General features: G+C 36.9%; 4 protein-coding genes and 3 pseudogenes across 5 annotated transcripts; 1 reads left to right on the top strand and 6 right to left on the bottom strand.

Moving 5' to 3' along the window:
- Positions 1 to 274: 274 nt before the first annotated feature.
- On the bottom strand, positions 275 to 5,299 carry LOC105649045 (uncharacterized). Its single transcript, XM_089722877.1, has 2 exons — positions 1,886 to 5,299; positions 275 to 1,778 (listed from the first exon to the last, which is right to left on the bottom strand). The coding sequence occupies exons 1-2, from the start codon at positions 4,563 to 4,565 to the stop codon at positions 1,384 to 1,386; spliced, it is 3,075 nt and encodes a 1,024-aa protein (XP_089579003.1). The 5' UTR covers positions 4,566 to 5,299; the 3' UTR covers positions 275 to 1,383.
- A 141-nt stretch (positions 5,300 to 5,440) lies between these two features.
- Positions 5,441 to 8,851, bottom strand: LOC105649035 (uncharacterized). Its single transcript, XM_089722878.1, has 2 exons — positions 6,037 to 8,851; positions 5,441 to 5,924 (listed from the first exon to the last, which is right to left on the bottom strand). The coding sequence occupies exons 1-2, from the start codon at positions 8,717 to 8,719 to the stop codon at positions 5,539 to 5,541; spliced, it is 3,069 nt and encodes a 1,022-aa protein (XP_089579004.1). The 5' UTR covers positions 8,720 to 8,851; the 3' UTR covers positions 5,441 to 5,538.
- A 4,148-nt stretch (positions 8,852 to 12,999) lies between these two features.
- LOC149495887 (secreted RxLR effector protein 161 pseudogene) lies at positions 13,000 to 13,981 on the top strand (annotated as a pseudogene).
- A 569-nt stretch (positions 13,982 to 14,550) lies between these two features.
- Positions 14,551 to 17,023, bottom strand: LOC149495888 (putative LRR receptor-like serine/threonine-protein kinase At3g47570). Its single transcript, XM_089723127.1, has 2 exons — positions 15,240 to 17,023; positions 14,551 to 15,127 (listed from the first exon to the last, which is right to left on the bottom strand). The coding sequence occupies exons 1-2, from the start codon at positions 16,699 to 16,701 to the stop codon at positions 14,742 to 14,744; spliced, it is 1,848 nt and encodes a 615-aa protein (XP_089579253.1). The 5' UTR covers positions 16,702 to 17,023; the 3' UTR covers positions 14,551 to 14,741.
- Positions 16,989 to 17,921, bottom strand: LOC149495889 (uncharacterized; annotated as a pseudogene).
- Positions 17,922 to 18,834: 913 nt separating this feature from the next.
- On the bottom strand, positions 18,835 to 22,964 carry LOC105648983 (uncharacterized). Its single transcript, XM_089723128.1, is given in 4 exon segments — positions 18,835 to 18,888; positions 18,890 to 19,224; positions 19,313 to 19,959; positions 19,961 to 22,964. Coding segments are annotated over 4 exon segments (2,997 nt in total). The 5' UTR covers positions 21,922 to 22,964.
- Positions 22,965 to 23,347: 383 nt separating this feature from the next.
- LOC149495890 (LRR receptor-like serine/threonine-protein kinase EFR) lies at positions 23,348 to 26,691 on the bottom strand (annotated as a pseudogene). The gene is made up of 2 exons (XR_016321158.1): positions 23,977 to 26,691; positions 23,348 to 23,908 (listed from the first exon to the last, which is right to left on the bottom strand). The product of XR_016321158.1 is annotated as an LRR receptor-like serine/threonine-protein kinase EFR (transcript).
- Positions 26,692 to 27,570: the final 879 nt, after the last annotated feature.

Raw genomic sequence — 27,570 nt, forward strand, 5'->3', positions numbered from 1 at the left:
TTATTGTTCGATGATGTATCAAACAACTTGAATTTAAAGTTAATAATTATTGAAAATTTTAATTTAATAATTATTTAAGTTTGAATCATGTAAATCAAATACACTTGAGCTTTAAAATTGGTCATGTCAGTGATAACAGGCAAATAATGGTTAGTGAGGTAGGATAGAACCATGGGTTTGACAGTAAAAAAAAAAAATAGTACAATTTGAATATAATACATTTCTCAAAAAAGAAAAAAAAAAAACAAAAAACCAGAAAATATCAATAGCTGTGTATCAAAGGGAAAAAGAAAATCTTACATTGGTTTTACTAAACACAGTTAAAATTCATTACTCCAATTCTTACATCAAATTCAAATGACAGGCCAAACATGATAATATCAAAAGGTTAAGCAAAATTATTTCTGCATATATCCAATAGAAAACACTCTCTCAAATCTTTGCGCAGAAGAAAGAGTTTTCAATAACTTGTTACTATTTTTTTTTTGTTACAAATTACAGAGACTAACGCGACCTACCTGACTAGGCAAGCGAAGGTGTAATCTCCGGCGAGAGGGGCTTCTTCAGCGACCAGTGCTGCAACAGAGAGGAGGTGGTGGCTGGAAACGGCGCTGTAACAGAGAGGAGAAGAAGAAGAAGAAGCTGCTGTGCTTGCGTAAGGCGACCAAGGGGTTATAAAGCCCTATTTTTTTGCGATCGACAATTCGTTAAAAAATCGATCACGATTTTTAATCATCCGATGTCGTAATCAGTAGCAAAACCACAGGTCTCAAATCGGTCACCAATCCCTTGCAAACAGGAAAGTAAATTTGGCATTGAATTGCAGCAACTGTGAAGTGGGTGGCAAATCTGTTGCAAAGTGGAAACCAAACTGGCGGGAGTTATTAGCGCTATAGTTAGCGACGGATCTGCTCGCGGTCACAAGTCCGTCGCAAATTTTGTCACCTCTGCTCGCGGACTTGTGACCGTCGCAAATTTTGTCACCGTATCGCAAATCCGTCAGGCGGATATTCAATCTCCCAATCATCGCAATTGGTCGTAATATCTTCACGAGTCAGTCACAGAACCGGTCGCAAAAGTGCTTTTTTTTCTGTAGTGTTGGGGCTTGAAGATCATAGCTCAAAGTTATCTTCCATTTGGCTAATAGATTTGAGCTTCGTAAGTGAAAGTAGAATGATAGAAAGATACCTCAATCATAAATGGAAAAGGAGAACCTTTAAAACTTTAATTATTTTGTCATAAATGAAAAGGGAGAATCTTTAAAGGAAGTGACCCAATTGTCAATCTTCAGTTCACATCTCATCTGCTCAAATTATTAAACAAAATAGTAAACAATTAACAAGGTGTAGAATGAGAAACAGATGACCAAAAATTAACAAAAATTTACTGGGAAGGTTCATGACTAATATTGCTCGAGCGTGCATTTCTTCTTCTGGAGTTGTTTAACCTATCTCTGATCAAACAAAGCTTTATGGCAACATCACCGATGTTCATCCGGTCTATTGGTGATTCAGCAGAACAACAAATTCCAATTTCAAGTATGGAGATCAAACATTCCATTATAATTTTATTAATTGATTGGCCTCCTTCTTGAATGAGAATTGGATCAACTATTGCACTCACTCCATTTGGAAAAGCTGACTTTACGAATTTGTGAAGATTCCAACCTTCTTTAAACATGTCATCCGTAGGCCTCTTCCTGGTAAACATCTCCAACAAGAGTATGCCATAACTATAGACATCACCTTGTTTTGAGACCTCACTTCCCAGTCCATATTCTGCAATTTTTCAGTGAGACATTGTAAAGAATGGCATTGTAATCCTTCTAACATGAATAAAGGGGAAAAAAAACAAAAAAAAAAAAAGGAGGAGAACAATTGCCTACCTGGAGGAGCATAACCAATAGTTCCTCGTAATCCAGCTGAACTTGATTGAGTAGTAAATTTATTTTGGATGCTATGAGAAAGGAATTTTGCTAGCCCAAAGTCACCAATATGGGCAGTCATTTCATCATCGAGAAGAACATTGCTTGGCTTGAGGTCGCAATGGACTATTGGAGTCCCAGAATGATGATGAAGATACTCAATTGCAGAAGCAACATCAATTGCAATGTTTATTCTCTGAATTAGATTTAAAATATCATGTCCCTCTTGCTTTCCATTTATTGCAACAACAGATGGATGCAACCATTCCTCGAGACTTCCGTTGACCATGAACTCATAAACTAGTGCCTTAAAGTCATTGCCTTTATAATCCACACCTGAACATGCAGTGACAATCTTTACCAAATTTCTATGTCTGATATTCCTCAAGGCTTCACATTCCGCAATGAAACTCTTAGCTGCACCGTGATACTGAAGGTTAAGCACCTTAACAGCTATCATTTGTCGGCCTTCATTAAGAATTCCTTTATATACAGATCCAAAACTACCACTACCAATTAAATTAGCTGATAAAAACCCATCAGTGGCCTTATGGAGATCTTTATATGACATCATCAGAACTGCTAGACGAGAAATTTCTGAATTGGATGAAGCAGGTTTCTGTCTTTTCTTTTTAAACCACAAAAGAAATAGAGAAGACAGTGCCACAAAAAATGCTCCTGATATTCCTGCTATGGTAGCAATGATTACCTTTAGTTTTCTTTTATTGGATCTTTTCAAGTGGCAAATAGGCAGCTGGAACTCAGGTATGCCTCCGCACAGCTTGTTGTTTCCCATAACTGAAGTAATGCTTGCATTCTTGAAGACTCCACCAATTGGCACTATGCCTTCAAAATCATTGAAAGATAAGTCCAAACTGAGCAATGAATTAAAGCTAGCCAAAAATCCAGGAATTTTCCCGGACAAATTGTTGTGAGAAAAATTTAGGAATTGAAGACCTCTCAATGAACTGAGAGAGATAGGAATGGATCCGTGGAAACGGTTATCCTCCATGTAGAGGTACTCTAGGCTAGTGCAGCTCCCAAGACTGCTTGGTATCTCACCAGATAACATGTTGTCAGAAACATCTAAGGTACCTAAGGATTTCAAATTGCCTAATTCTGTTGGAAGGGAGCCAGTGAAGTAGTTTTGTGCAAAACCAGCATGAATTGACAAGGATGAGAGGCCAATAACTTGGTGAGGTATGACACCACTAAGATTGTTTCGAGAAAAATCTAGCAGTTGCAAAGATGTGCAATTAGCTAGACTTGAAGGAATGGTGCCCTGAAGGTTATTACCAGCAAAATGAAGTCTATTCAACTTTGTAAGGTTTCCAAGAGAGGACGGAATAGGTCCAAAGAAATTGTTCTCATTGAAAATCATAACAACTGCATTTTGCAGATTTCCAATACTCTGGGGAATCATACCTGAAAGCTTGTTATTATCCACTTCTATACGTGCCAAGTTGACCAGATTTCCAATACTAGTTGGAATGCTTCCGGATATTTGATTTTCACCTAGAGACAATTCTTGAAGATTGGGTGACAAGTTGCCAATGCATTCAGGTAAGGACCCTCCAAAGTTATTTTGGCTAATATCCAATCCTTGCAAAATGCTGGAATTAGTTAAAGAACAGAGAAATCTCAAATCATCAACTTGTACATTTCCAAGATGATTGTCTTCAATATAAACCAGATCAACATTCAGTGTCTCTAAAGAAGGCACTTTTCCTTTGAGATTGTTTCCTTGCAACTGAAGACGGAATAAATTGGAAGCATTAGATATTGAATTGGGAATGGGACCAGTAAATTGGTTATAACCAAAACTCAGGATCTGAAGATTTGGAAGAGAGGTGAACAAATCGGCAGGAAGAAATCCTGTAAAATTGTTGTCTCCTATATCCAGAACTGTAATAGAAGAAACATTGAAGACTGTGGAAGGGATAAAGCCGGACAATTTATTTTCAGGGAGGCCTAAAAATGTAAGACTCTTAAGTTTTCCAAAAGCATACGGAATATTTCCAACAAAGTTGTTATAAGCTGCGGCAAAAATAATAAGAGAAGACAAGTTTCCAAGAGAATGAGGGAGAGTTCCTGCTAGATTGTTCATTTGTATATAAAGAAACTGAAGCTTCGAGAGATAGCCAAGCTCGACAGGAATCTTTCCTATCAGATGGTTGTTATAAATAATTAAATAAATAAGGTTAGAGCACCTAGAAATATTGGATGGAATCTCACCAGTGAGTGAATTATTGTTTAGGAATAGTCTTTGTAGTCTTCGCAGGCTACCAATTTCAGGAGGAATATTATGGGTGAAGCTATTGTTTTGAAGGTCTAGTACCTTTAGAAAGCTCAAATTACCAATGTATGGGGATATGGTGCCCGCAAGTTTTGAGGAATTGAGGTCCAATTCTGTGACCCTCTGGTGCCGGCGGCTGCAAGTAACCCCATACCACTGGCAGAAGTCTAAGGTGTCATTCCATGAGGTCATAACCCCAAAAGGGTCAACTATTCCAGCCTTGAAGTGAAGCAAGGCTAGTTCATCAGTCTCATTTCCAGGAGCTGAGTATGTTCCTGTGACAAACAACAATAGACAAACAGTAGCATAGATGAAGAAACATGAGCAGAGGTATAAATAGCCCATTGCTTTATAGTTAAAAGGTTATCTCTACAATGAAACTGGGTCTTTTTTCAGTAATTCTGAGAACTGAAGGATTAATGATTTAGCTATTCAGGTCACTAAAGCCCATATTATACTGATAGCTTGGTTGAAATGCACTAGCAAAGAGAGAATAGATTATATATATTGGTAGAATAAGTCAACTAGCTAAGAAAGATAGGAATTTGAAAAATACCAATTTAGCAGTGGAGCACTTTGAAGCCTGAGAAGACTCCATCCCCATTAAATGACTATTGAAGCAACTCTTGACAAAGTTCTTTATTTTTTCAATTTAATGATAAGTGGGAACTCACTTTATAGTAGCCATCACTACTGAATATTTAAAACTAGGACAGTACAAAAACAAAAGTCAAGAACTTGGAAAATCAAGACAAAGACTTAGTCAGCGTTAAAAGAAGCCAGACTAGCAATTGAACATTCTAAAGAACAAGTTGATAGACTTGAGAAGTTGGAAATATTATCATTAACAACCACAACCACTTATGGCTGCAATACAGTAAATATTAAATCAGGAGAAACTCACCAAAGCTTTTGGAATATTAATAATAACCATCATTTTTTGATTATTTTCTTTTATATATTGAAATCAAATAAACAGAAAAGGTTGAAATCAGTGCATAATAAGGATTAAAGCATTGATTTTATTAATTAAGAAAATCTAAGTTTGCTCCAAAATTAAGCAATTTAATTTTGCAAACAATTTCATTAACTGAATTCGTTGATTTCTGAAAAACAGCAGATGCAGCTTAATAAATAAAGCAAGGCTGTATATAATAGTGCAAAACTAGAAACTATATGTATAAACAGCCACAACCACGACCACTGAATGCTGCAAACAATTAATAAAAATTCAGCATCTAATTTAGCAATTAAAGCATTGTGGAATTTAAACTACATCTAAATTTCTTCTTCAGAAATAACATTAACAAAGAAAGTTTCATGCATGACTAGAATTGCTTGAGCTTGAATTTCTTCCCTGGGAGTCTTTTAACTTATCTCTGATCAAACAAAGCTCTATGGCAGCATCGCTGATGTCCATCCGCTCTCTTGACAATTCAGCAGAACAAGAAACTCCAATCCCAAGTATGGAAATCAAACATTCAATCGTAGTTCTTTCATTTGATTGGCCTCCTTCTTGAACGAGAAATGGATCTGCAATGGCACTCACTTCATTTGGTAAAGCTGACTCCACAAATTTGTGAAGATTCAAACCTCCTTTAAACATGTCAGCAGTAGGCCTCTTCCTCGTAAACATCTCCAACAAGAGAATGCCATAACTATAAACATCACCTTGTGTTGAAACCTCGCTTCCCAGTCCATATTCTGCAATTGTTAAGTTAGAACTTGTAAAAGAATAGCATTGTAATCCTAGCAAGTTGAAATTTCCTAAGATAGAAAAAGAAAAAAAGGAAAAAGAAGAAGAAAAACCACCTACCTGGAGGAGCATAACCAATAGTTCCTCGCAATCCAGCAGAACTGGATTGATTAGAAAAATTATTTTGAATGCTATGTGAAAGGAATTTTGCCAGCCCGAAGTCACCAATATGAGCAGTCATTTCATCATCGAGAAGAACATTGCTTGGCTTGAGGTCGCAATGGACTATTGGAGTCCCAGAATGATGATGAAGGTACTCAATTGCAAAAGCAACATCAATTGCAATATTTATTCTTTGAATTAGATTTAAAAACATGTATCTTTCTTGCATTCCATTTACCGCGACAAGAGATGGATGCAACCATTTCTCGAGACTGCCATTGACCATGAACTCATAAACTAGTGCCATGAAGTCATTGCCTTGATTGTCCACACCTGAACATGCAGTTATAATCTTCACAAGATTTCGATGTCTGATATTCCTCAAGGCTTCACATTCTGCCATGAAACTCTTAGCTGCACCATGATAGTGGAGGTTAAGCACCTTAACAGCTACCGTTTGACGGCCTTCAGTAAGAATTCCTTTATACACAGATCCAAAACTGCCACTACCAATTAAATTAGCCAACGAGAACCCATCAGTGGCCTTATGGAGATCGTTGAATGACACCTTCGGAACTTCAAGAAGAGGAACTTCTGAACTGGATGAAATAGGATTCTGTCTTTCCTTTTTAAACCACAAAAGAAATACAAAAGACAACAACACCAAAATTGCTCCTGGTATTCCTGCTATTGTAGCAATGATTACCTTTCGTATCCTTTTGTTAGATCTTTTGACATGGCAAATAGGCAGTTGGAATTCAGGTATTCCTCCGCATAGCTTGCTGTTTCCCATAACTGAACTAATGCTTGCATTCTTGAAGACTCCATCAGTAGGCACTATCCCTTCAAAATCATTGAAAGATAAGTTCAAGCTGACCAATGAATTAAAACTAGCCAAAAATTCAGGAATTTGTCCGGACAAATTGTTGTGAGAAAAATCCAGTTTTTGAAGACCTCTCAATGAACGGAGGGAGAAAGGAATAGAACCTTGGAAACGGTTCCCGTTCATGTATAGGTACTCTAGACTTGTGCAGCTCCCGAGACTTTTTGGTATCTCTCCTGATAACAGGTTGTCGGAGACATCCAAGATACCTAAGGCTTTCAAATTACCTACTTCTGTTGGAAGGGAACCGGTGAAATAGTTTTTTGCAAAACCAGCATAAATTGACAAGGATGAGAGGCCAATAACTTGTGGAGGTAAGGTACCACTGAGATTGTTTGTAAAAAATTGCAGCACTTGCAAAGATGTGCAGTTACCTAGACTTGGAGGAATGGTACCCTGCAAGTCATTATTGGAAAAATAAAGTTTACTCAACCTTGTGAGATTTCCAAGAGATGATGGAATAGGTCCGAAGAACTTGTTCCCACTGAAACTCATTATCACTACATTTTGCAGATTTCCGATTGCTTGGGGTATCATACCTGAAAGGTTGTTGTTCTCTACTATTAAAAGCAACAGGTTGACCAGGTTTCCAATACTAGCTGGAATGCTTCCAGATATATGATTTTCATATAGATAAAACATTTCAAGATTGGATGACAAGTTGCAAATGCACTCAGGTAAGGACCCTCCAAAGTTATTGCTGCCAATATTCAACTGCTTCAAATTGCTGGCATTAGTCAAAGAACAGAGGAATCTCAAATCATCAACTTCTCCATTTCCAAGACTATTTAGACCAATTAAAACATCTCGAATGTTCAATCTCTCTAAGGAAGGCACTTTTCCTGTGAGATAGTTTTGCTGCAACACGAGATAGACTAGACTGGAAGCATTAGATATTGAATTAGGAAGGGGACCAATAAATTGGTTAACAGCCAAACTCAGGAATTGAAGATTTGGAAGAGAGGTGAATAAATCTGCTGGAAGAAATCCTTCAAAATTGTTGAGTCCTACATCCAAAAGTGTAATAGCAGAAAGATTGAAGATTGAGGAAGGGATAACGCGAGACAAATTATTCTCTGTGAGGATTAAAAAGTTAAGTTTTTTAAGTTGTCCTATAGCATCGGGAATATTTCCAACAAAATTGTTTGTAGCCATAGAAAGAGCAGTAAGAGAAGAAAAGTTTCCAAGAAAAAGAGGTATTGATCCTGTTAGATTGTTATTATGTATATCAAGAAACTGAAGCTTCAAGAGACGGCCAAGCTCGACAGGAATGTTTCCTATCAGATGGTTGTTCCAAAGACTTAAACGAATAAGGTTAGAGCACCTAGAAATATTGGATGGGATCTCACCAGTGAGTGAATTATTATTTACGAATAGTCTTTGTAGTCTTCGCAAGCTACCAATTTCAGGAGGAATATTATGGGTGAAGCTATTGTTTTGAAGGTCTAGTACCTTTAGAAAGCTCAAATTACCAATGTATGGGGATACGGTGCCCGCAAGTTTTGAGGAATTGAGGTCCAATTCTGTGACCCTCTGGTGCCGGCGGCTGCAAGTAACCCCATGCCACTGGCAGAAGTCTAAGGTGTCATTCCATGAGGTCATGACCCCAAAAGGGTCAGCAACTATTCCAGCCTTGAAGTGAAGCAAGGCTAGTTCATCAGTCTCATTTCCAGGAGTTGAGTATGTTCCTGTGACAAACAACAATAGACCAAAAGTAGCATAGATGAAGAAACATGAGCAGAGGTATAAATAGCCCATTGCTTTATAGTTAAAAGGTTATCTCTAAAATGAAACTGAGTCTTTTTTCAATAATTCTGAGAACCGAGGGATTAATGATTTAGCTATTCAGGTCACTAAAGCCCATATTATATTGATAGCTTGGTTGAAATGCAGTAGCAAAGAGAGAACAAATTATATATATTGGTAGAATAAGTCAACTAGCTAAGAAAGATAGGAATTTGGAAAATATCAACTTAGTAGTTGAGCACTTTGGAAGGCTGAGAAGACTACATCTCCATTAAATGACTATTGAAGCAACTCTCGAGAAATTTCTTTATTTTTTCAATTTAATGATAAGTGGGAACTCACTTTGTTGAAATCTTTGTAATTAGAGTAAATATTGTCTTCCCTAATTTAGGTTTGTTCTTAATTAGAATAAATATTATCTTTCCTAATTTAGGTTCACTTCTATTTAGATTACTTCCTATATTGGAACAATCTTTTGTATATATATATATATATATAGTAAAGTAGAGATTGGAAAATAACAACACAATATAGAGAAATAAAACTCTCTCTTTTCAAAAACTACATGGTATCAGAGCCTTGCCGTGAATCTTCGGCATAGGTTTTTTGTCCGCAATTAGGTCTGAATTTCATGTAGCGCCGCTAAGAGAGGAAGTTGGTCATCACCGCCCACTTCAGAAGGAGGAGCAACCGCCAATCGGCCTTCCGGTAAAATCCCGTTGTCGTCCAATCACGCACGTGTGCACACGCGCCACTAGAAGTTTCTAGCCTTTCTTCAAGCGCCGGCGCGTGCATCGTTTTCTGGTTACCTTGCAAAACAATTCTTGTTCCGATGATCTTGTTTTGGTGCAGCGACTCAAACCCACTAGTCACTCAGTCCCATTTTTAACTTTGTTTTGGTTCCTTTTTTGATTTCATCTCACGTACTGCTGCTTGTGTGATTTCCGATTTCGGTTTTTGAATCAGCTATCAAATTTTTTAGACTGATAGTATGGTTGACAGAAAAAAGGTAGATGTAGTTTTTCACTCGGAGAATCCTTCACTCCAAATTAGTCCAGTGAAGTTAGATGGCACAAATTACTTGGCTTGGTCTTGGTCCTGTTTGCTATTCATTGAGGCTAGAGGTTTCCAGTGGTACCTTGACGGTGAAGCACCAACACCAGTTTCGACAGACCCGAGTTATAACAAGTGAAAATCAAAGAACTCCCTTATTATGTCTTGGCTAATCAATTCTATGCAGCCAACCATTTCACGAGGATATTTACTTCTTGATACAGCTAAGAAGATATTAGATGTCGCTTCACAGACTTACTCGCAAACTGGAAACTATGCTCAAAGGTATGAATTGCGACAGAAAGTTCATAAAACCAAGTAGAGATCTGACTATCGCTCAGTATTTTGTTGAACTTAGTGGGTTATGGCAAGAACTGGATTATTACCAAGACTTTCAAGCAAAATGTACTGATGATGCGACTCAAGTTCAAAAGTTGATTGAAGTAGAACATGTGCATGATTTTCTGGCTGGCCTAAATAACGAGTATGATCAGATTCAAGTCCAAGTTCTTGGACGAGATCCTTTTCCATCCTTGCGACAAGTATACTCATTTGTACAACAAGAGGAGACTAGGAGGAGTGCTATGGTTCACAGATCTACAATTGATAAAGCAGAGTTGATTGCTAATTCTACAAAAGAACATATACAGACTGCAAAAAGCGATTCTTCAGACATAGATCAATTATTTTGTGACTATTGCGGTAAGAACAAGCACACTAAGGAGTTCTACTGGAAATTACATAGACGTTCAACTAAAGGTTGTGGAGGGAAGTGGGTCAGTTCTTCTAGACCTCAGGCACACATATCTGATAGTGGAGCTTTATCTGAGGAACCATCTAGTGCTGGTAGCTTTTCTGATAAAGAAATTCAGTCCCTGAAACAATTATTGTCACAGCTTGATTCTTCCTCAACTCAGACTGCAACCTCTAATTTTGTTAATTCAAATAATGCTTTTCTTACCTTTCTTTCAAAAATTGCAAAACCCTTTTGGGTTATAGATTTAGGTGCAAATAAACATACAACAGGCTTTATAAAACATTTCCTCACATATTCTAAGTATCAAGGCACAGACAAAATTTGCATTGCGGATGGCTCCTTAGAACCGATTGCTGGCACAGGTCCTATTGACTGTACTTCCAATATTAAACTCTCATTTGTTCTTCATGTTCCTAAATTCCTTATTAATCTGTTATCTGTTAGCTTAATCACAAAAGCACTTAATTGCAAAATAACTTTTTACCCTACTTATTGTATTTTTTAGGAACTGAACACGGGGAGAACGATTGGCAGTGGTAGCTTGCGCGATGGACTATATCTGTTGGATGACGCTTGTTGTTTTTCAAATCCGGGTACCAGTCAAGCTTTGTTTGGAACTTCTAGAAATCCTTCCCATGAAGTTATTCAATGGCATAGGAGATTAGTACATCCCTCTTTTTCTGTTTTAGAACGTTTATTTCCCACTTTGTTTGCTAAGTGTGTTTTTGATTCAATAGAATGTGATGCTTGTGAACTTGCCAAACACACAAGGCATTCTTATTGATTGTCTCTCTTTCTGGTTATAGATGATTTGTGACTTTTATTGATTGTTGCACTAGATTGACTTGGGTTTATTTGATGAAAACAAAAAATGAAGTTTTTTCGTGTTTTTAGAACTTCTATAAAATAATTTGTACTCAGTTTGATGCATATGTTAAAATCCTAATGGTGCTGAATACATGAATGCAGATTTTTGTACCTATTTAGATTCTAATGGTATTTATACATCAAACTAGTTGTGTCAATGCTAGTACTCAAAATGGAGTAGCGGAAAGGAAAAATATGTATTTACTAGAAGTAACTAGGTCTCTTATGTTCACTATGAATCTTCCCAAATCATATTGGGGGATGCTATTTTGATTGCTGCTTACCTTATCAATCGTATGCCTCTTCATATTTTAAATTTTAAAACTCCATTAGAGGTTCTTTAAGGAAAAAACTCTTATATTGTACCTTCTAAAGTCTTTGGTTGTGTTTGTTTTGTTCATCAGAATAGTCTAAGCACATTAGATCCTAGAGCCTTAAAGTGTATGTTTGTTGGTTACTCTACTACTAAAAAAGGATACAACTGTTATTATCCTCCTTCTAGGAAATACTGTGAGTATGAATGTTACCTTTCGGGAATTTGAGTCTTATTTTCCTTCCCAGTCACCTCCTCAGGGGGAAAAATATCAGGTGGAAGATGTGATGGATGACATTCCTTTCCAGGGGGAGATTCCTGTAGACATAGATAATAAGAGAGAACAACCACCCAAACCTCTAGGAAGATTGGATAGACCTGATTTTAAAACCTACACACGGCGGACTAATACAGATACAGCCATGGAGCATGAGACCTCCAATCAACCATCCTCTCCAATTTCAGGCCTTGAAAATACAGAAGAATAAGAACCTGGTGAGTCTTCTTTAATCCCTGTTGATTCTAATCCTAATCTTGATTTTAGCCCTTCTGACAATGACCTTGATAGTCCTATTGCACTTAGAAAAGGAGTTAGAACATGCACTAAACATCTCATCTCCCATTTTATCTCCTATAATGCTCTGTCCCCTTCCTATAGAGCCTTCGTTTTGTCTGTTTCTTCTGTTTCTATATCGCAGGATTGGCAAGAGGCATTACAGGACTCAAAATGGAAGGCTGCAATGGTTGAGGAGATGAGATCTTTGGCAAAAAACGAGACATAGGATCTTGTAACTCCTCCACCAGTAAAGAAGCCAGTTGCATGTAAATGGGTATTCGCAGTTAAACATAGGGCAAATGGTTCAATTGAGAGGTACAAGGCTAGATTGGTAGCCAAAGGGTTCAGTCAGACCTATGGAGTTGATTATCAGGAAACATTTGCCCCTTAGCCAAGATGAACACGATCGGAATTTTGTTGTCTTGTGCAGCCAATCTTGACTGGGAGTTACATCAATTTGATGTTAAAAACGCTTTTCTACATGGTGATTTGAAAAAAGAGGTGTATATGGAGATTCCTCCTGGATTTGATGATGACAACACAAGAGGAAAAGTTTACAAGCTGAAGAAGTCATTATATAGGCTGAAGCAATTACCAAGAGCATGGTTTGAAAGATTTAGTAAAAATATGCTTTCTTTTAGGTACATTCAGAGCAATGCTGATCATACTTTGTTCATTAAAAATCATGAAGGTAAGATCACATTGCTTATTGTTTATATTAATTATATAGTGATGACTAAAAAGAAATGACTCACTTGAGAAGTTTGTTGGCCAGGGTGTTTGAGATTAAGGATTTAGGAAAGTTAATATATTTCCTTAGGATAGAAGTTGCTAGATCAGAAAAAGAGATTTTTATTTCTCAAAGAAAATACATCATTGATCTCCTTAAAGAAACTAGTATATTGGGATGTAAACCTGCAGAATCAACTATTGAAGCCAATCATAAGCTTCAAGCTGGAGTGGGAAGTCCAATTGATGTTGGCATGTATCAGAGATTGGTCGGGAGGTTAATTTACCTTGTCCATACTAGACCAGATATTGCCTATGCTGTAAGTTTAGTGAGTCAGTACATGCATGACCCTCAGGAGTCTCACTTAGAAGCTGTGCATCAGATTCTAACATATTTAAAATCAGCTCTAGGTAGAGGACTTTTATTTTCTAAACATGGTCATTTGACAATAACAAGGTATACAGATGCAAATTGGGCTGGTTCCCTTGATGACAGGAGATCAACCTTAGGTTATTGTATTTTTGTTGGAGGAAACTTGGTCACATGGAGAAGCAAGAAGCAGATTGTTGTTGCAAGGTCTAGTTCAGAAGTTGAATATAGAACTATGGCACAGAGAATCTGTGAACTCTTATGGTTGCGCAGATTAATGGAAGAGTTAAAGTTAGTTGAAACAACAAATATATTCTTGTTTTGTGATAGTAAAACAGCCATCAGTATTATGAATAATCCAGTCCAACATGACCGAACTAAGTACATAGAGATTGATCATCACTTTATAAAAGAGAAGATAGTTGAAGGTTTTATAAGTGTCTCCTATATAGCTTCAAAAGAGCAACTAGCTGATGTTTTCACAAAGAGTTTGAATAGCAAGTTGTTTCATCATTTAGTTTGCAAGTTGGGCGTGAATAATATCTATGTACCAACTTGAAGGGGAGTGTTGAAATCTTTATAATTAGAGTAAATATTGTCTTTTCTAGTTTAGGTTTAATCCTATTTAGATTACTTCTTATATTGGAACAATCTTTTATACATATATATAGTATAGTAGAGATTAGAAAATAACAACGCAAAATATAGAAAAATGAAACTCTCTCTTTTCAAAAACTATACACTTTATAGTAGCCATCATTATTGAATATTTAAAACTAGGACAGTAAAAAAACAAAAGTCAAGAACTTGGAAATTCAAGACAAAGACTTAGTCAGCGTTAAAAGAAGCGAACCTAGCAATTGAACATTCTAAAAGAGGAAGTTGATAGGACTTGAGAAGTGGGAAATATTATCATTAACAACCACAACCACTTATGGCTGCAATACAGTAAATATTAAATCAGGAGAAACTCACCAAAGCTTTTGGAATATTAATAATAACCATCATTTTTTGATTATTTTCTTTTATATATTGAAATCAAATAAACAGAAAAGGTTGAAATCAGTGCATAATAAGGATTAAAGCATTGATTTTATTAATTAAGAAAATCTAAGTTTGCTCCAAAATTAAGCAATTTAATTTTGCAAACAATTCCATTAACTGAATTCGTTGATTTCTGAAAAACAGCAGATGCAGCTTAATAAATAAAGCAAGGCTGTATATAATAGTGCAAAACTAGAAACTATATGTACAAACAACAACAACCACGACCACTGAATGCTGCAAACAATTAATAAAAATTCAGCATCTAATTTAGCAATTAAAGCATTGTGGAATTTAAACTACATCTAAATTTCTTCTTCAGAAATAACATTAACAAAGAAAGTTTCATGCATGACTAGAATTGCTTGAGCTTGAATTTCTTCCCTGGGAGTCTTTTAACTTATCTCTGATCAAACAAAGCTCTATGGCAGCATCGGTAATGTCCATCCGCTCTCTTGACAATTCAGCAGAACAAGAAACTCCAATCCCAAGTATGGAAATCAAACATTCAATCATAGTTCTTTCATTTGATTGGCCTCCTTCTTGAAAGAGAAATGGATCTGCAATGGCACTCACTTCATTTGGCAAAGCTGACTCCACAAATTTGTGAAGATTCAAACCTTCTTTAAACATGTCAGCAGTAGGCCTCTTCCTCGTAAACATCTCCAACAAGAGAATGCCATAACTGTAAACATCACCTTGTGTTGAAACCTCGCTTCCCAGTCCATACTCTGCAATTATTAAGTTAGAACTTGTAAAAGAATAGCATTGTAATCCTAGCAAGTTGAAATTTCCTAAGATAGAAAAAGAAAAAAAGGAAAAAGAAGAAGAAAAACCACCTACCTGGAGGAGCATAACCAATAGTTCCTCGTAATCCAGCAGAACTGGATTGATTAGAAAAATTATTTTGGATGCTATGTGAAACGAATTTTGCCAGCCCGAAGTCACCAATATGAGCAGTCATTTCGTCATCGAGAAGAACATTGCTTGGCTTGAGGTCGCAATGGACTATTGGAGTCCCAGAATGATGATGAAGGTACTCAATTGCAAAAGCAACATCAATTGCAATATTTATTCTTTGAATTAGATTTAAAAACATGTATCTTTCTTGCATTCCATTTACTGCGACAAGAGATGGATGCAACCATTTCTCGAGACTGCCATTGACCATGAACTCATAAACTAGTGCCATGAAGTCATTGCCTTGATCGTCCACACCTGAACATGCAGTTATAATCTTTACAAGATTTCGATGTCTGACATTCCTCAAGGCTTCACATTCTGCCATGAAACTCTTAGCTGCACCATGATAGTGGAGGTTAAGCACCTTAACAGCTACCGTTTGACGGCCTTCAGTAAGAATTCCTTTATACACAGATCCAAAACTGCCACTACCAATTAAATTAGCCAATGAGAACCCGTCAGTGGCCTTATGGAGATCGTTATATGACACCTTGGGAACTTTTAGAAGAGAATTTTCTGAATTGGAAGAAGCAGGTCCTTGTCTTTTCTTTCTAAACCTCAAAAGAACTAGAAAAGACAAGAACACTGAAATTGCTCCTGATAGTCCTACTATGATAGCAATGATTGCCTTTAGTCTCCTCTTGTTGGATCTTTTGAGGTGGCAAACAGGCAGTTGGAACTCAGGAATGCCTCCACATAGCTTGCTGTTTCCCATAACTGAAGTAATGCTTGCATTCTTGAAGACTCCATCAGTAGGCACTATGCCTTCAAAATCATTGAAAGATAAGTTCAAACTGACCAATGAATTAAAACTAGCCAAAAATCCTGGAATTTGTCCGGACAAATTGTTATGAGAAAAATCCAGTTGTTGAAGACCTCTCAATGAACTGAGGGAGAAAGGAATAGAACCTTGGAAACGGTTCCCGTTCATGTATAGGTACTCTAGACTTGTGCAGCTCCCGAGACTTTTTGGTATCTCTCCTGATAACAGGTTGTCGGAGACATCCAAGATACCTAAGGCTTTCAAATTACCGACTTCTGTTGGAAGGGAACCGGTGAAGTAGTTTTTTGCAAAACCAGCATAAATTGACAAGGATGAGAGGCTAATAACTTGTGGAGGTAAGGTACCACTGAGATTGTTTGCAAAAAATTGCAGCACTTGCAAAGATGTGCAGTTACCTAGACTAGAAGGAATGGTACCCTGAAGGTCATTATTAGAAAAATAAAGTTTACTCAACCTTGTGAGATTTCCAAGAGAGGATGGAATGGGTCCAAAGAACTTGTTCTCACTAAAACTTATAACTACTACATTTTGCAGATTTTCGATTGCTTGGGGTATCATACCTGAAAGGTTGTTGTTCTCTACTATTAAAAGCAACAGGTTGACCAGATTTCCAATACTAGCTGGAATGCTTCCAGATATGTGATTTTCATATAGATAAAACCATTCAAGATTGGATGACAAGTTGCCAATGCACTCAGGTAAGGACCCTCCAAAGTTATTCTGGCCAATATGCAACCGCAGCAAAATGCTTGCATTAGTCAAAGAAAAGAGAAATCTCAAATCATCAACTTCTCCATTTCCAAGACTATTTCCACCAATTAAAAGATTTTGAATGTTCAATATCTTTAAGGAAGGCACTTTCCTGTGAGATAGTTTTTCTGCAACAGAAGAAAACCTAGATTGGAAGCATTAGATATTGAATTAGGAATGGGACCAGTAAATTGGTTACCACCAAAACTCAGGACTTGAAGATTTGGAAGAGAGGTGAATAAGTCTGCAGGAAGAAATCCTTCAAAATTGTTGAGTCCTACATCCAAATGTGCAATAGAAGAAAGATTGAAGATTGAGGAAGGGACAGTGCCAGACAAATTATTCTGTTGGAGGATTAAAAAGTTAAGTTTTTTAAGTTGTCCTATAGCATCAGGAATATTTCCAACAAAGTTGTTTGTAGCTATAGAAAGAGCAGTAAGAGAAGACAAGTTTCCAAGAAAATGAGGGATTGTTCCTGTTAGATTGTTATCAGCTATATGAAGGTATTGAATCTTCAAGAGATAGCCAAGCTCCACAGGAACTTTTCCTATTAGATTGTTGTTCCAAAGACTTAAACGAATAAGATTAGAACATCTAGAAATATTGGATGGGATCTGACCAGTGAATGAATTATTAAGTAGATATAATTTTTGTAGTCTTCACAAACAACCGATTTCAGGAGGAATATTATGGATGAAGCTATTGTTATCAAGGTGTAGTACCTTTAGAAAGCTCAAATTACCAATATATGGGGATATGATACCCCCAAGTTTTAAGGAACTGAGGTCCAAAATTGTGACCCTCTGGTGCCTGCGGCCACAAGTAACCCCATACCATTGGCAGAAATGGATGGAACCATTCCATGAGCTCATAACTCCAAAAGGGTCAGATGCTATTCCGGCCTTGAACCCGAGCAGGGCTTGTTGATCAGTATCATTTCCACCAACTGAGTATGTTCCTGTGACAAAGAACAACAGACAAACAGTAGCAGAGTTTAAAAAACAAGACCAGAAATATACAGAGCTCATTCCTACACAGAGTTAAAAGGTTCTCTATACAATGGAAGACAAACTGAGGGACTACTATGAGGAATGATTATGATATGAAATCCCATATTATACTACATGTTTTTTGTTTATAAACATTCTTAATTTACTAAATTTCTACAAATTGACTGGTTGAAAGTTCTAAGCAGGGTAATGTTACATATTGTTAGTTCTATTTGGCTTTTTGCACCCGCAATACATCAAGCTCAAAAAGTCCAGCAATCTATATTTAAGAAAATGGTAGGAAACATTATTGCTAGCTGTGATTGTGACGGCAACTATGGCTGTATAAAAATATTTACTCCTTATAATTTTAAAAAAAAAATTATAAAAATATCCCTGGTGTGACAAACTAGTTCCATAGCCAGACATATATGTAAAACAAAAACAAAATAAGATTAAGAATTCTAAACATATCTATGAAACACAGAAACTTCAGAAAGCTTAACAAGGTCTTAACTTCGATCCATAAGGTCCCACTTTATCAGTGTGATTCTTTAACTACATCTTCTATTTTCCTCCGGTCTCCAGGTATCTCCATCACATGAAACCCCAAGACTGAGCACAGAAAACAGGCATTCTTGTTGATCCTTGCTCTTTTTATACCAGGCTGCAGTTTTGGATCCACAGGATCAGCCATTTTCTCCCGCAAGGTTCTACAGAAGTTGTGAAGGCATAAACTATCCTGAAACATGTCATCTGTTGGTCTCTTTTCCGTATCCCAAAACTATATACACATCTCCTTTGGTATCTAAACTGAAAGTTTTTGCAACCAACACTCATATAATTAACCCAAGAAGAAAGAAAGCATACCAAACAATGCTATATATTAATTAACCAACTGCAGTTTATGGAACTTTCCTTCTATTAATTAACAAACAATACTATATATTTCTCATTTATATATGAGTAATATTTCTCGAGCGTGCATTTCTTCCTCGGGAGATTTTTACCTTATCTCTGATCAAAAAAAGATTCATAGCGGCATCACTGATGTCGATCCGGTCTATTGGTGATTCAACCGAACAAGAAATTCCAATTCCAAGTATGGAGATTAAACATTCCATCATAATTTTGTCATCTGATTGGCCTCCTTCTTGAATGAGAATTGGATCAATAATTGTACTCGCTCTATTTGGGAAAGCTGACTTTACAAATTCATGAAGGTTCCAATCTTCTTTAAACATGTCATCAGTAGGCCTCTTTCTCGTAAACATCTCCAACAAGAGAATGCCATAACTATAAACATCACCTTGTTTGGAAACCTCACTTCCTAGTCCATATTCTGCAATCCTTACAAGTTAGACATCACATTTTAATCCTATCAAGTTGAAATTTTTCTAAGATGAAAAAAGAATAGAAAAACTGCTTACCTGGAGGAGCATAACCAATAGTTCCTCTTAATCCAGCAGAACTTGATTGATTAGAAAAATTATTGTGGATGCTATGCAAAAGGAATTTTGCCAGCCCAAAGTCACCAATACGGGCAGTCATTGCATCATGAAGAAGCACATTGCTTGGCTTGAGATCGCAATGGACTATTGAAGTCCCAGAATGATGATGAAGATACTCAATTGCAGAAGCAACATCACTTGCAATATTTACTCTTTGAGTTAGATTCAAAATCTTGTACCCCTCATGCATCCTATTTACTAGAACATGTGGATGCAACCATTCTTCAAGACTCCCATTGACCATGAACTCATAAACTAGTGCCTTGAAGTCATTGCCCTGATAGTCCATACTTGAACATGCAGTTACAATCTTGACCAAATTTCGATGTTTGATATTCCTCAATGCTTCACATTCCGCCATGAAACTCTTAGCTGCACCATGGCATTGGAGGTTAAGCACCTTAACAGCTATCGTTTGTTGTTCTTCATTAAGAATTCCTTTATATAGAGATCCAAAACTGCCACTACCAATTAAATTAGCTGATGAGAACCCTTCAGTGGCCTTATGGAGATCTTTACACGATACCTTCAGGACCTCTATAAGACAAATTTCTGAATTGGGTGATTACCTCTATGGTAGCAATGATAACCTTTAGTCTCCTTTTGTTCAATATTTTCAAGTGGCAAACAGGCAACTGGAACTCAGGTATGCCTCCGCACAGCTTCTTGTTTCCCGTAACTGCAATAATGCTTGCATTCTTGAAGACTCCATCAGTTGGCACTATGCCTTCAAAATCATTGAAAGATAAGTTTAGACTGAGCAATGAATTAAAGCTAGCCAAAAATCCAGGAATTTGCCCAGACAATTTGTTGTGAGAAAAATTCAAAACTTGAAGACCTCTCAATGAACTCAGAGACAAAGGAATGGACCCTTGGAAACTGTTCCCGCTCATGTATAGGTATTCTAGACTTGTGCAGCTCCCAAGACTTTTTGGTATCTCACCTGATAACATGTTGTCAGATACATCTAAGCTACCTAATGCTTTCAAATTGCCTACTTCTGTTGGAAGGGAACCGGTGAAATAGTTTTGTGCAAAACTAACATAAATTGACAAGGATGAGAGGCCAATAACTTGTGGGGGTATGATACCACTAAGATTGTTTTGAGAAAAATCCAGCACTTGCAAATAGTTGCAATTAGCTAGACTTGAAGGAATAGGACCCTGAAGGTTATTACCAACAAAAGAAAATGTATTCAACTTTGTGAGGTTTCCAAGAGAAGATGGAATAGGCCCGAAGAAGTTGTTTTGATCGAAAATCATAAACACTATATTTTGCAGATTCCCAATACTTTGGGGAACCATACCTGAAAGGTTGTTGTCATCCACATCCAGATCCAACAAGTTGACCAGATTTCCAATACTAGTTGGAATGCTTCCAGATATTTGATTTTCATATAGAGATAACTCATCAAGATGGGATGACAAGTTGCCAATGCACTCAGGTAAGGACCCACCAAAGTTATTTTTGCCGATATTCAACTTTTGCAAAATGCTGGAATTAGTCAAAGAACAGAGAAATCTCCAATCATCTACTTCTCCACTTCCAAGATGATTGTGATCAGCACGAAGCATTTGAATATTCAATCTCTCTAAAGGAGGAACTTTTCCTGTGGGATTGTTTCGCTGCAACAGAAGAATGACTATATTGGAAGCATTGGATATTGAATCAGGAACGGGACCGGTAAATTGGTTAAAAGCAAAACCCACGAACTGAAGATTTGGAAGAGAGATGAACAAATCTGCAGGAAGAAATCCTTCAAAATTGTTGTTTGCTATATCCAAACCTGAAATAGAAGAAAGATTGAATATTGAAGAAGGGATAATGCCAGACAACTTACATGAAGCGAGGCCTAAAAAATTAAGATTTTTAAGTCATCCTAAAGCATCAGGAATGTTTCCAGCAAACTTGTTTAACGTTGCATAAAGTTGAGTAAGAGAAGATAAGTTTCCAAGAGAATGAGGGATAGTTCCCGTTAGATTGTTCCTAGCTACAAAAAGAAATTGAAGCTTCGAGAGAGAGCCAAGCTCTACGGGAACTTTTCCTGACAGATTGTTGCTCCTGAGACTTAAACGAATGAGATTAGAACATCTGGAAATATTGGATGGGATCTCACCAGTGAGTGAATTATTGTTTAGGTATAGCTTTTGTAGTCTTCGCAAACGACCAATTTCATGAGGAATATTATGGGTGAAGCTATTGTTTCTAAGGTCTAGTACCTTTAGAAAGCTCAAATTACCAATGTATGGAGATATGGTGCCCACAAGTTTGAAGGAACTGAGGTCCAGCATTGTGACCCTTCGGTGCCGGCGGCCACAAGTAATCCCATACCATTGGCAGAAGTGGATGGTGGCATTCCATGAGGTCATGACTCCAAGAGAGTCAACAGCTATTTTGGCCTTGAAATCGAGCAAGGCTAGTTGCTCAGTCTCATTTCCAGCAATTGAGTATGTTCCTGTGATACAAACCAGACTAACAGAACCAGTAGCATAGATGAAAAAACAAGACCAGAAGTACAAAGAGCCCATTAATTCCTATAGAGTTAAAACTTAGAAGGTTATCGCTACAATGGAAGACTAAAACTTCAAGTTTTTTAGTGACCCTGAAAACTGAGGGACTAATATACTATCAGGATAGATAATGCTTTTCAGATCATTAAATCTCATATTAATACTGATAGATGGATCTTTACGTCGCTATATTCAACCACTACCAAAAGGTATGTCATGCAAATCATTTCTCTTTAGAACCAAAACTGAATGCACTATCTTGAGAAAATTTCATATTTACCTCTTAAAATTTTCATTACAAAATGCCTCTAGCGTCAGAAACGTTGTCGGCTCAAATTGACCAGCAACTCAACATGTGAATGCTGAAATCTTTTTGTTGCACTCTGACTCAGAATGACTCAAAAATGGACAAACCAAAATTAAACAAGCTCGCATGCATAAACAACTATCAAACTGCCAAGTGCCTACCTATACTCCATCTGTGTCTTATCAGCTGGGGCCCTCCACCATGTACATTAATAAAAATAATAATCGAAACATGGTTCGCTTCGAATTCAACTTAGCACCTGAGAACTTGGAGAAATCATGATAGAGTCAGTAAGTGTTAAAGAAGCTAACTTACAACTTCGTAGGGGGTGTTTGGTTAATGGAAAAGTGTAGGAAATAGTAGAAAAAGAAAGAGAAGGAAGAACTGAGAAATGAGAGCAATAACAGTTACAACTTACAAGCTAATTAAACCAATAAGCCAACATAGCATCTAAACAACAACAATCACTGGTTGCTGCAAACAATTTAATTAAAAAATTTGATTAATTAATACCAATCAGGAGAAATTCAGAAAACTTTTGGAATGTAATAATCATCTATGAAATCAAATATAAAAAAAGGGTTCATGATAATAAATATTCTTCCACGATCTCAAGAACCTGATTAGGATTAAACCATTGATTTCATAACTAAGAAAATCTAAGTTTGCTCCAAAATGAAGCAAATTGAGATTAATCTTCATTTGTACCATTTCTGAGCCTGAAGGCGACGGAATAGTCCTTCATAGTTCATACTTCAAACTATGACACGACTTCGTTTTCTACCTCAAAAGGCAAACCCGGCTTAATTTAACATGGATTTCTAATAAACGGAACCAATGGGCCTTCTTCTTGGGTTCATATGGTAATAAATGTTGGTTGGACTTGGGCTTTTCTACGGCTTAACTAATTAATTGGCCCAACGACGGGAACTAACGCCTATTAATAGGCCACAGAATGTCGTTTGCTTGTTTCTTGTGAACGCTTGTCATTGTTCTCTATCGAACGCCTCTGTGGCGTCTACTAATGTTTAACAGAAAACCAATCTACTATTAAGCGCACAAGCTTAATAAGATGGAAAACTGAAACAAACCATAATAACTATCCAGGAAAAAATTAGAGAGAAAAATCTTATGAAGCTTAATCGTAAAACCTGAGCTGAACAGGGTGTTTAATGTTTGGTTAATGAGAAAGTGCAGGAAATAATTAGAAACAGAAATACAGAGAAGAACTAAGAACTTAAATTGAAATTAATTTTTTTTTTTTTTTTTTTAAAAAAAGAGGCTGAAATTGGTACATCTTAATTGCTGATGTTAAATACTCTTGAACATTCCTCGAGGGTGCATTTCTTTCTCAGATGTCTTTTAACTTATCTCTGATCAAACAAAGCTCTATGGCAGCATCACTGATGTCCATCCGATCTGTTGGCAGTTCAGCAGAACAAGAAATTCCAATGTCAAGTATGGAAATCAAACACTACATCATAATTCTGTCATTTGATTGGCCTCCTTCTTGAAGGAGAATTGGATCTGCAACTTCACTCACTTCATTTGGTAAAGCTGACTCCACAAATTTGCGAAGATTCAAACCTTCTTTAAACATGTCATCAGTAGGCCTCTTCCTCGTAATCATCTCCAGCAAGAGAATGCCATAACTATAAACATCACCTTTTGTTGAAACCTCACTTCCCAGTCCATATTCTGCAATTCTCAAATTAGACATTGTGAAAGAATTGCATAGGATTAAACTATTGCAAAGAATTGCCTACCTGGAGGAGTATAACCAATAGTTCCTCGTAATCCAGCTGAACTTGATTGATAAGTACAATTATTTTGGACGCTATGCAAAAGGAATTTTGCCAGCCCAAAGTCACCAATATGGGCGGTCATTTCATCATGGAGAAGAACCTTGCTTGGCTTGAGGTCACAATGGACTATTGGAGTACCACAATAATGATGAAGATATTCAGTTGCAGAGGCCACATCTATTGCAATATTTATTCTCTGAATTAGATTTAAATTCTTGTATCCCTCATTAACAGATGGATGCAACCATTCCTCGAGGCTCCCATTGACCATGAACTCATAGACTAATGCCTTGAAGTCATTGCCCTGATAGTCCACACCTGAACATGCAGTTACAATCTTTACCAGATTTCGATGTCTGATATTCCTCAAGGCTTCACATTCCGCCATGAAACTCTTAGCTGCACCATGATACTGGAGGTTAAGCACCTTGACAGCTACTGTTTGCCCATCTTCATTAAGAATTCCTTTATATACAGATCCAAAACTGCCACTACCAATTAAATTCGCCGAGAAGAACCCATCAGTGGCCTTATGGAGATCGTTATATGACACCTTCGGCACCTCCAGAAGAGGAACTTCTGAATTGGATGAAATAGGTTGTCTTTTCTTACTAAACCACAAAAGAAATACAAAAGACAGCATCACCAAAATTGCTCCTGATAATCCGGCTATGGTAGCAATGATTACATTTGGTCGGCTTTTGTTGGATCTTTTGAAGTGACAAACAGACAGCTGGAACTCAGGTATGCCTCCGCATAGCTTGCTGTTTCCCATAACTGAAGTAATGCTTACATTCTTGAAGACTCCATCAGTTGGCACTATGCCCTCAAAATCATTGAAAGATAAGTTTAGACTGAGCGATGAATTAAAGCTAACAAAAAATCCAGAATTTGCCCAGACAAATTGTTGTGAGAAAAATTCAGAACCTGAAGACCTCTCAATGAACTGAGAGAGAAAGGAATGGACCCTTGGAAACGGTTTCCATTCATGTATAGGTACTCTAGACTTGTGCAGCTCCCAAGACTACTTGGTATCTCACCTGATAACATGTTGTCAGAGACATCTAAGGTACCTAATGCTTTCAAATTGCCTACTTCTGTTGGAAGGGAACCAATGAAATAGTTTTTCACAGAACTAACATAAATTGACAAGGATGAGAGGCCAAGAACTTCTGGAGGCAAGGTACCACTAAGATTGTTTCCAGAAAAATCCAGCAGCTGCAAATATTTGCAATTAGCTAGACTTGAAGGAATTGTACCCTGAAGGTTATTATTTGCAAATAAAGTCTATTAAACTTTGTGAGGCTCCCAATGGAGGATGGAATAGGTCCGTAGAACTTGTTCTCATTGAATCTCATAACCGCTACTTTTTGCAGGTTTCCTATACACTGGGGAATAATACCTGAAAGCTTGTTGTTATATGCTTGTATATATAACAAGTTGATCAGATTTCCCACATTAGTTGGAATGCTTCCAGATATTTGATTTGCATGTAGAAACAATTTTTCAAGATTGGATGAAAAGTTGCCGATGCAATCAGGTAAAGACCCTCCAAAGTTATTATATCCAATACTCAACCACCTGAAAATGCTGGCATTAGTCAAAGAGCAAATAACTCTAAAATCATCAGCTTCTCCATTTCCAAGACGATTCTGTTGAATTAAAAGCACTTGAAGGCTCAATCGCTCAAAAGAAGGCACTTTTCCTGTGAGACTGTTTCCCTGCAACTGGAGAGAGACTATATTGGAAGCATTAGTTATTGAACTAGGAATGGGACCAGTAAATTGGTTAGAAGCATAACTCAGGACCTGGAGATTTGGAAGAGAGGTGTATGAAACTGCAGAAAGAAATCCTTCAAAATTGTTGAATCCCATATCCAAAACTGTAATAGAAGAAAGATTGAAGACTGAGGAAGGGATAATCCCAGACAACTTATTCTGACCGAGGACTAAAACCTTAAGGTTTTTAAGTTGTCCTATACCACCAGGAATAATTCCAACAAAGTTATTGGTACCTATATTAATAGTACTAAGAGAAGACATGTTTCCAAGAGAATGAAGGACTTCTCCCATTAAATTGTTCATAGATATAGCAAGAAATTGAAGCTTCAACAGATAGCCAAGCTCCACAGGAACTTTCCCCATCAGATTGTTGTTTCCAAGACTTAAACGAATAAGGCTAGAACAACTAGAAATATTAGATGGAATCTCACCAGTGAGTGAATTATTGAATAGGTATAGTGTTTGCAGTCTTCGCAAACGACCAATTTCAGGAGGAATATTGCGGGTGAAGCTATTGTTTCGGAGGTCTAGTAACTTTAAAAAGCTCAAATTACCTATGTATGGAGATATGGTGCCCCCAAGTTTTAAGGAACGGATTTCCAACATTATGACCCTCCGGTGCCGGCGGCCACAAGTAACCCCGTACCATTGGCAGAAATGGGTGGTGCCATTCCATGAGGTCATGACCCCTAAAGGGTCAGCAGCTATTCCGGCCTTGAACTCGAGCAGGGCTAGTTGATCAGTCTCATTTCCAGCAAGTGAGTATGTTCTTGTGGCAAAGAACAACAGACAAACAGTAGCAGAGTTTAAAAAACAAGTCCAGAAGCATACAGAGCCCATTCCTACAGAGTTAAAAGGTTCTCCATACAATGGAAGACAAAAACTGAAGGACCAATATAAGGAATGATTAAGCTATTTAGATTTTGGACCATGAAATCCCATATTATACTGGTAAGCTGATTGATTCAGTCAAGCCAGCCCCCTTATTTTATTTTTTTTTTTTTTTTTTTGTAAAAATTCTTAATTTATATTATATTTTTTTTGTTCTAGTTGGCCTTTTGTGTTGCATCTGGTCCTACTATAGAAAGAAAATTAATACCAATGACCAATTTGGCAATACATCCAGCTCAAAACGTCAAGCAATTTATATTTAAGAAAATGATAAGAAACATTGTTGAATCTCAAGTTTCAACTATGGCTGCATTTTGATAAATAAATAAAGGGAAAATTATTATTTTGTCCCTGAGGTTTTCCGTAATTATTTAAGTAGTCCTCGACATTTATACATATATTTATAACGTCCCTGAGATTTACCACCATCATATTAATTGGTCCTTCCGTAAAAAAAAATACACTTTTTCCGTTAATTTTGAGAAGAAAAGACAAAATTATCCTTTGAAAAAATAATTATTTCGTACTTGAGATTTGCCATAATTATTAAATAGTCCCCGACATTTATACAAATATTTATAACGTCCCTGAAGTTTACTTCCGTCATATTAATTGGTTCTTCCATAAAAAAAAAAAAAAAAATACACTTTTCCGTTAATTTTGAGTGGAAAAGACGAAATTATCCTTTATAAGTTTTCATTGACATTATTATTAATCACTTTCCTCTAAACTTCCTAAAACTCACATTTTCACCATCTTCCTCAACCCAACACGGTCTTCATTGCCACCATTGTGTCAATGAAAACTATCATCTCCATAACCAGATCACCTCCAAAACTAAAACCCAACATCCAAACTCAATCAAGCCATCATCACCCTTCAT

The sequence above is a fragment of the Jatropha curcas genome, chromosome 6 (genome assembly GCF_041381405.1).
Source record: "Jatropha curcas cultivar XTBG-Jc1 chromosome 6, XTBG_Jcur_1.0, whole genome shotgun sequence".
Lineage (NCBI taxonomy): Eukaryota > Viridiplantae > Streptophyta > Magnoliopsida > Malpighiales > Euphorbiaceae > Jatropha > Jatropha curcas.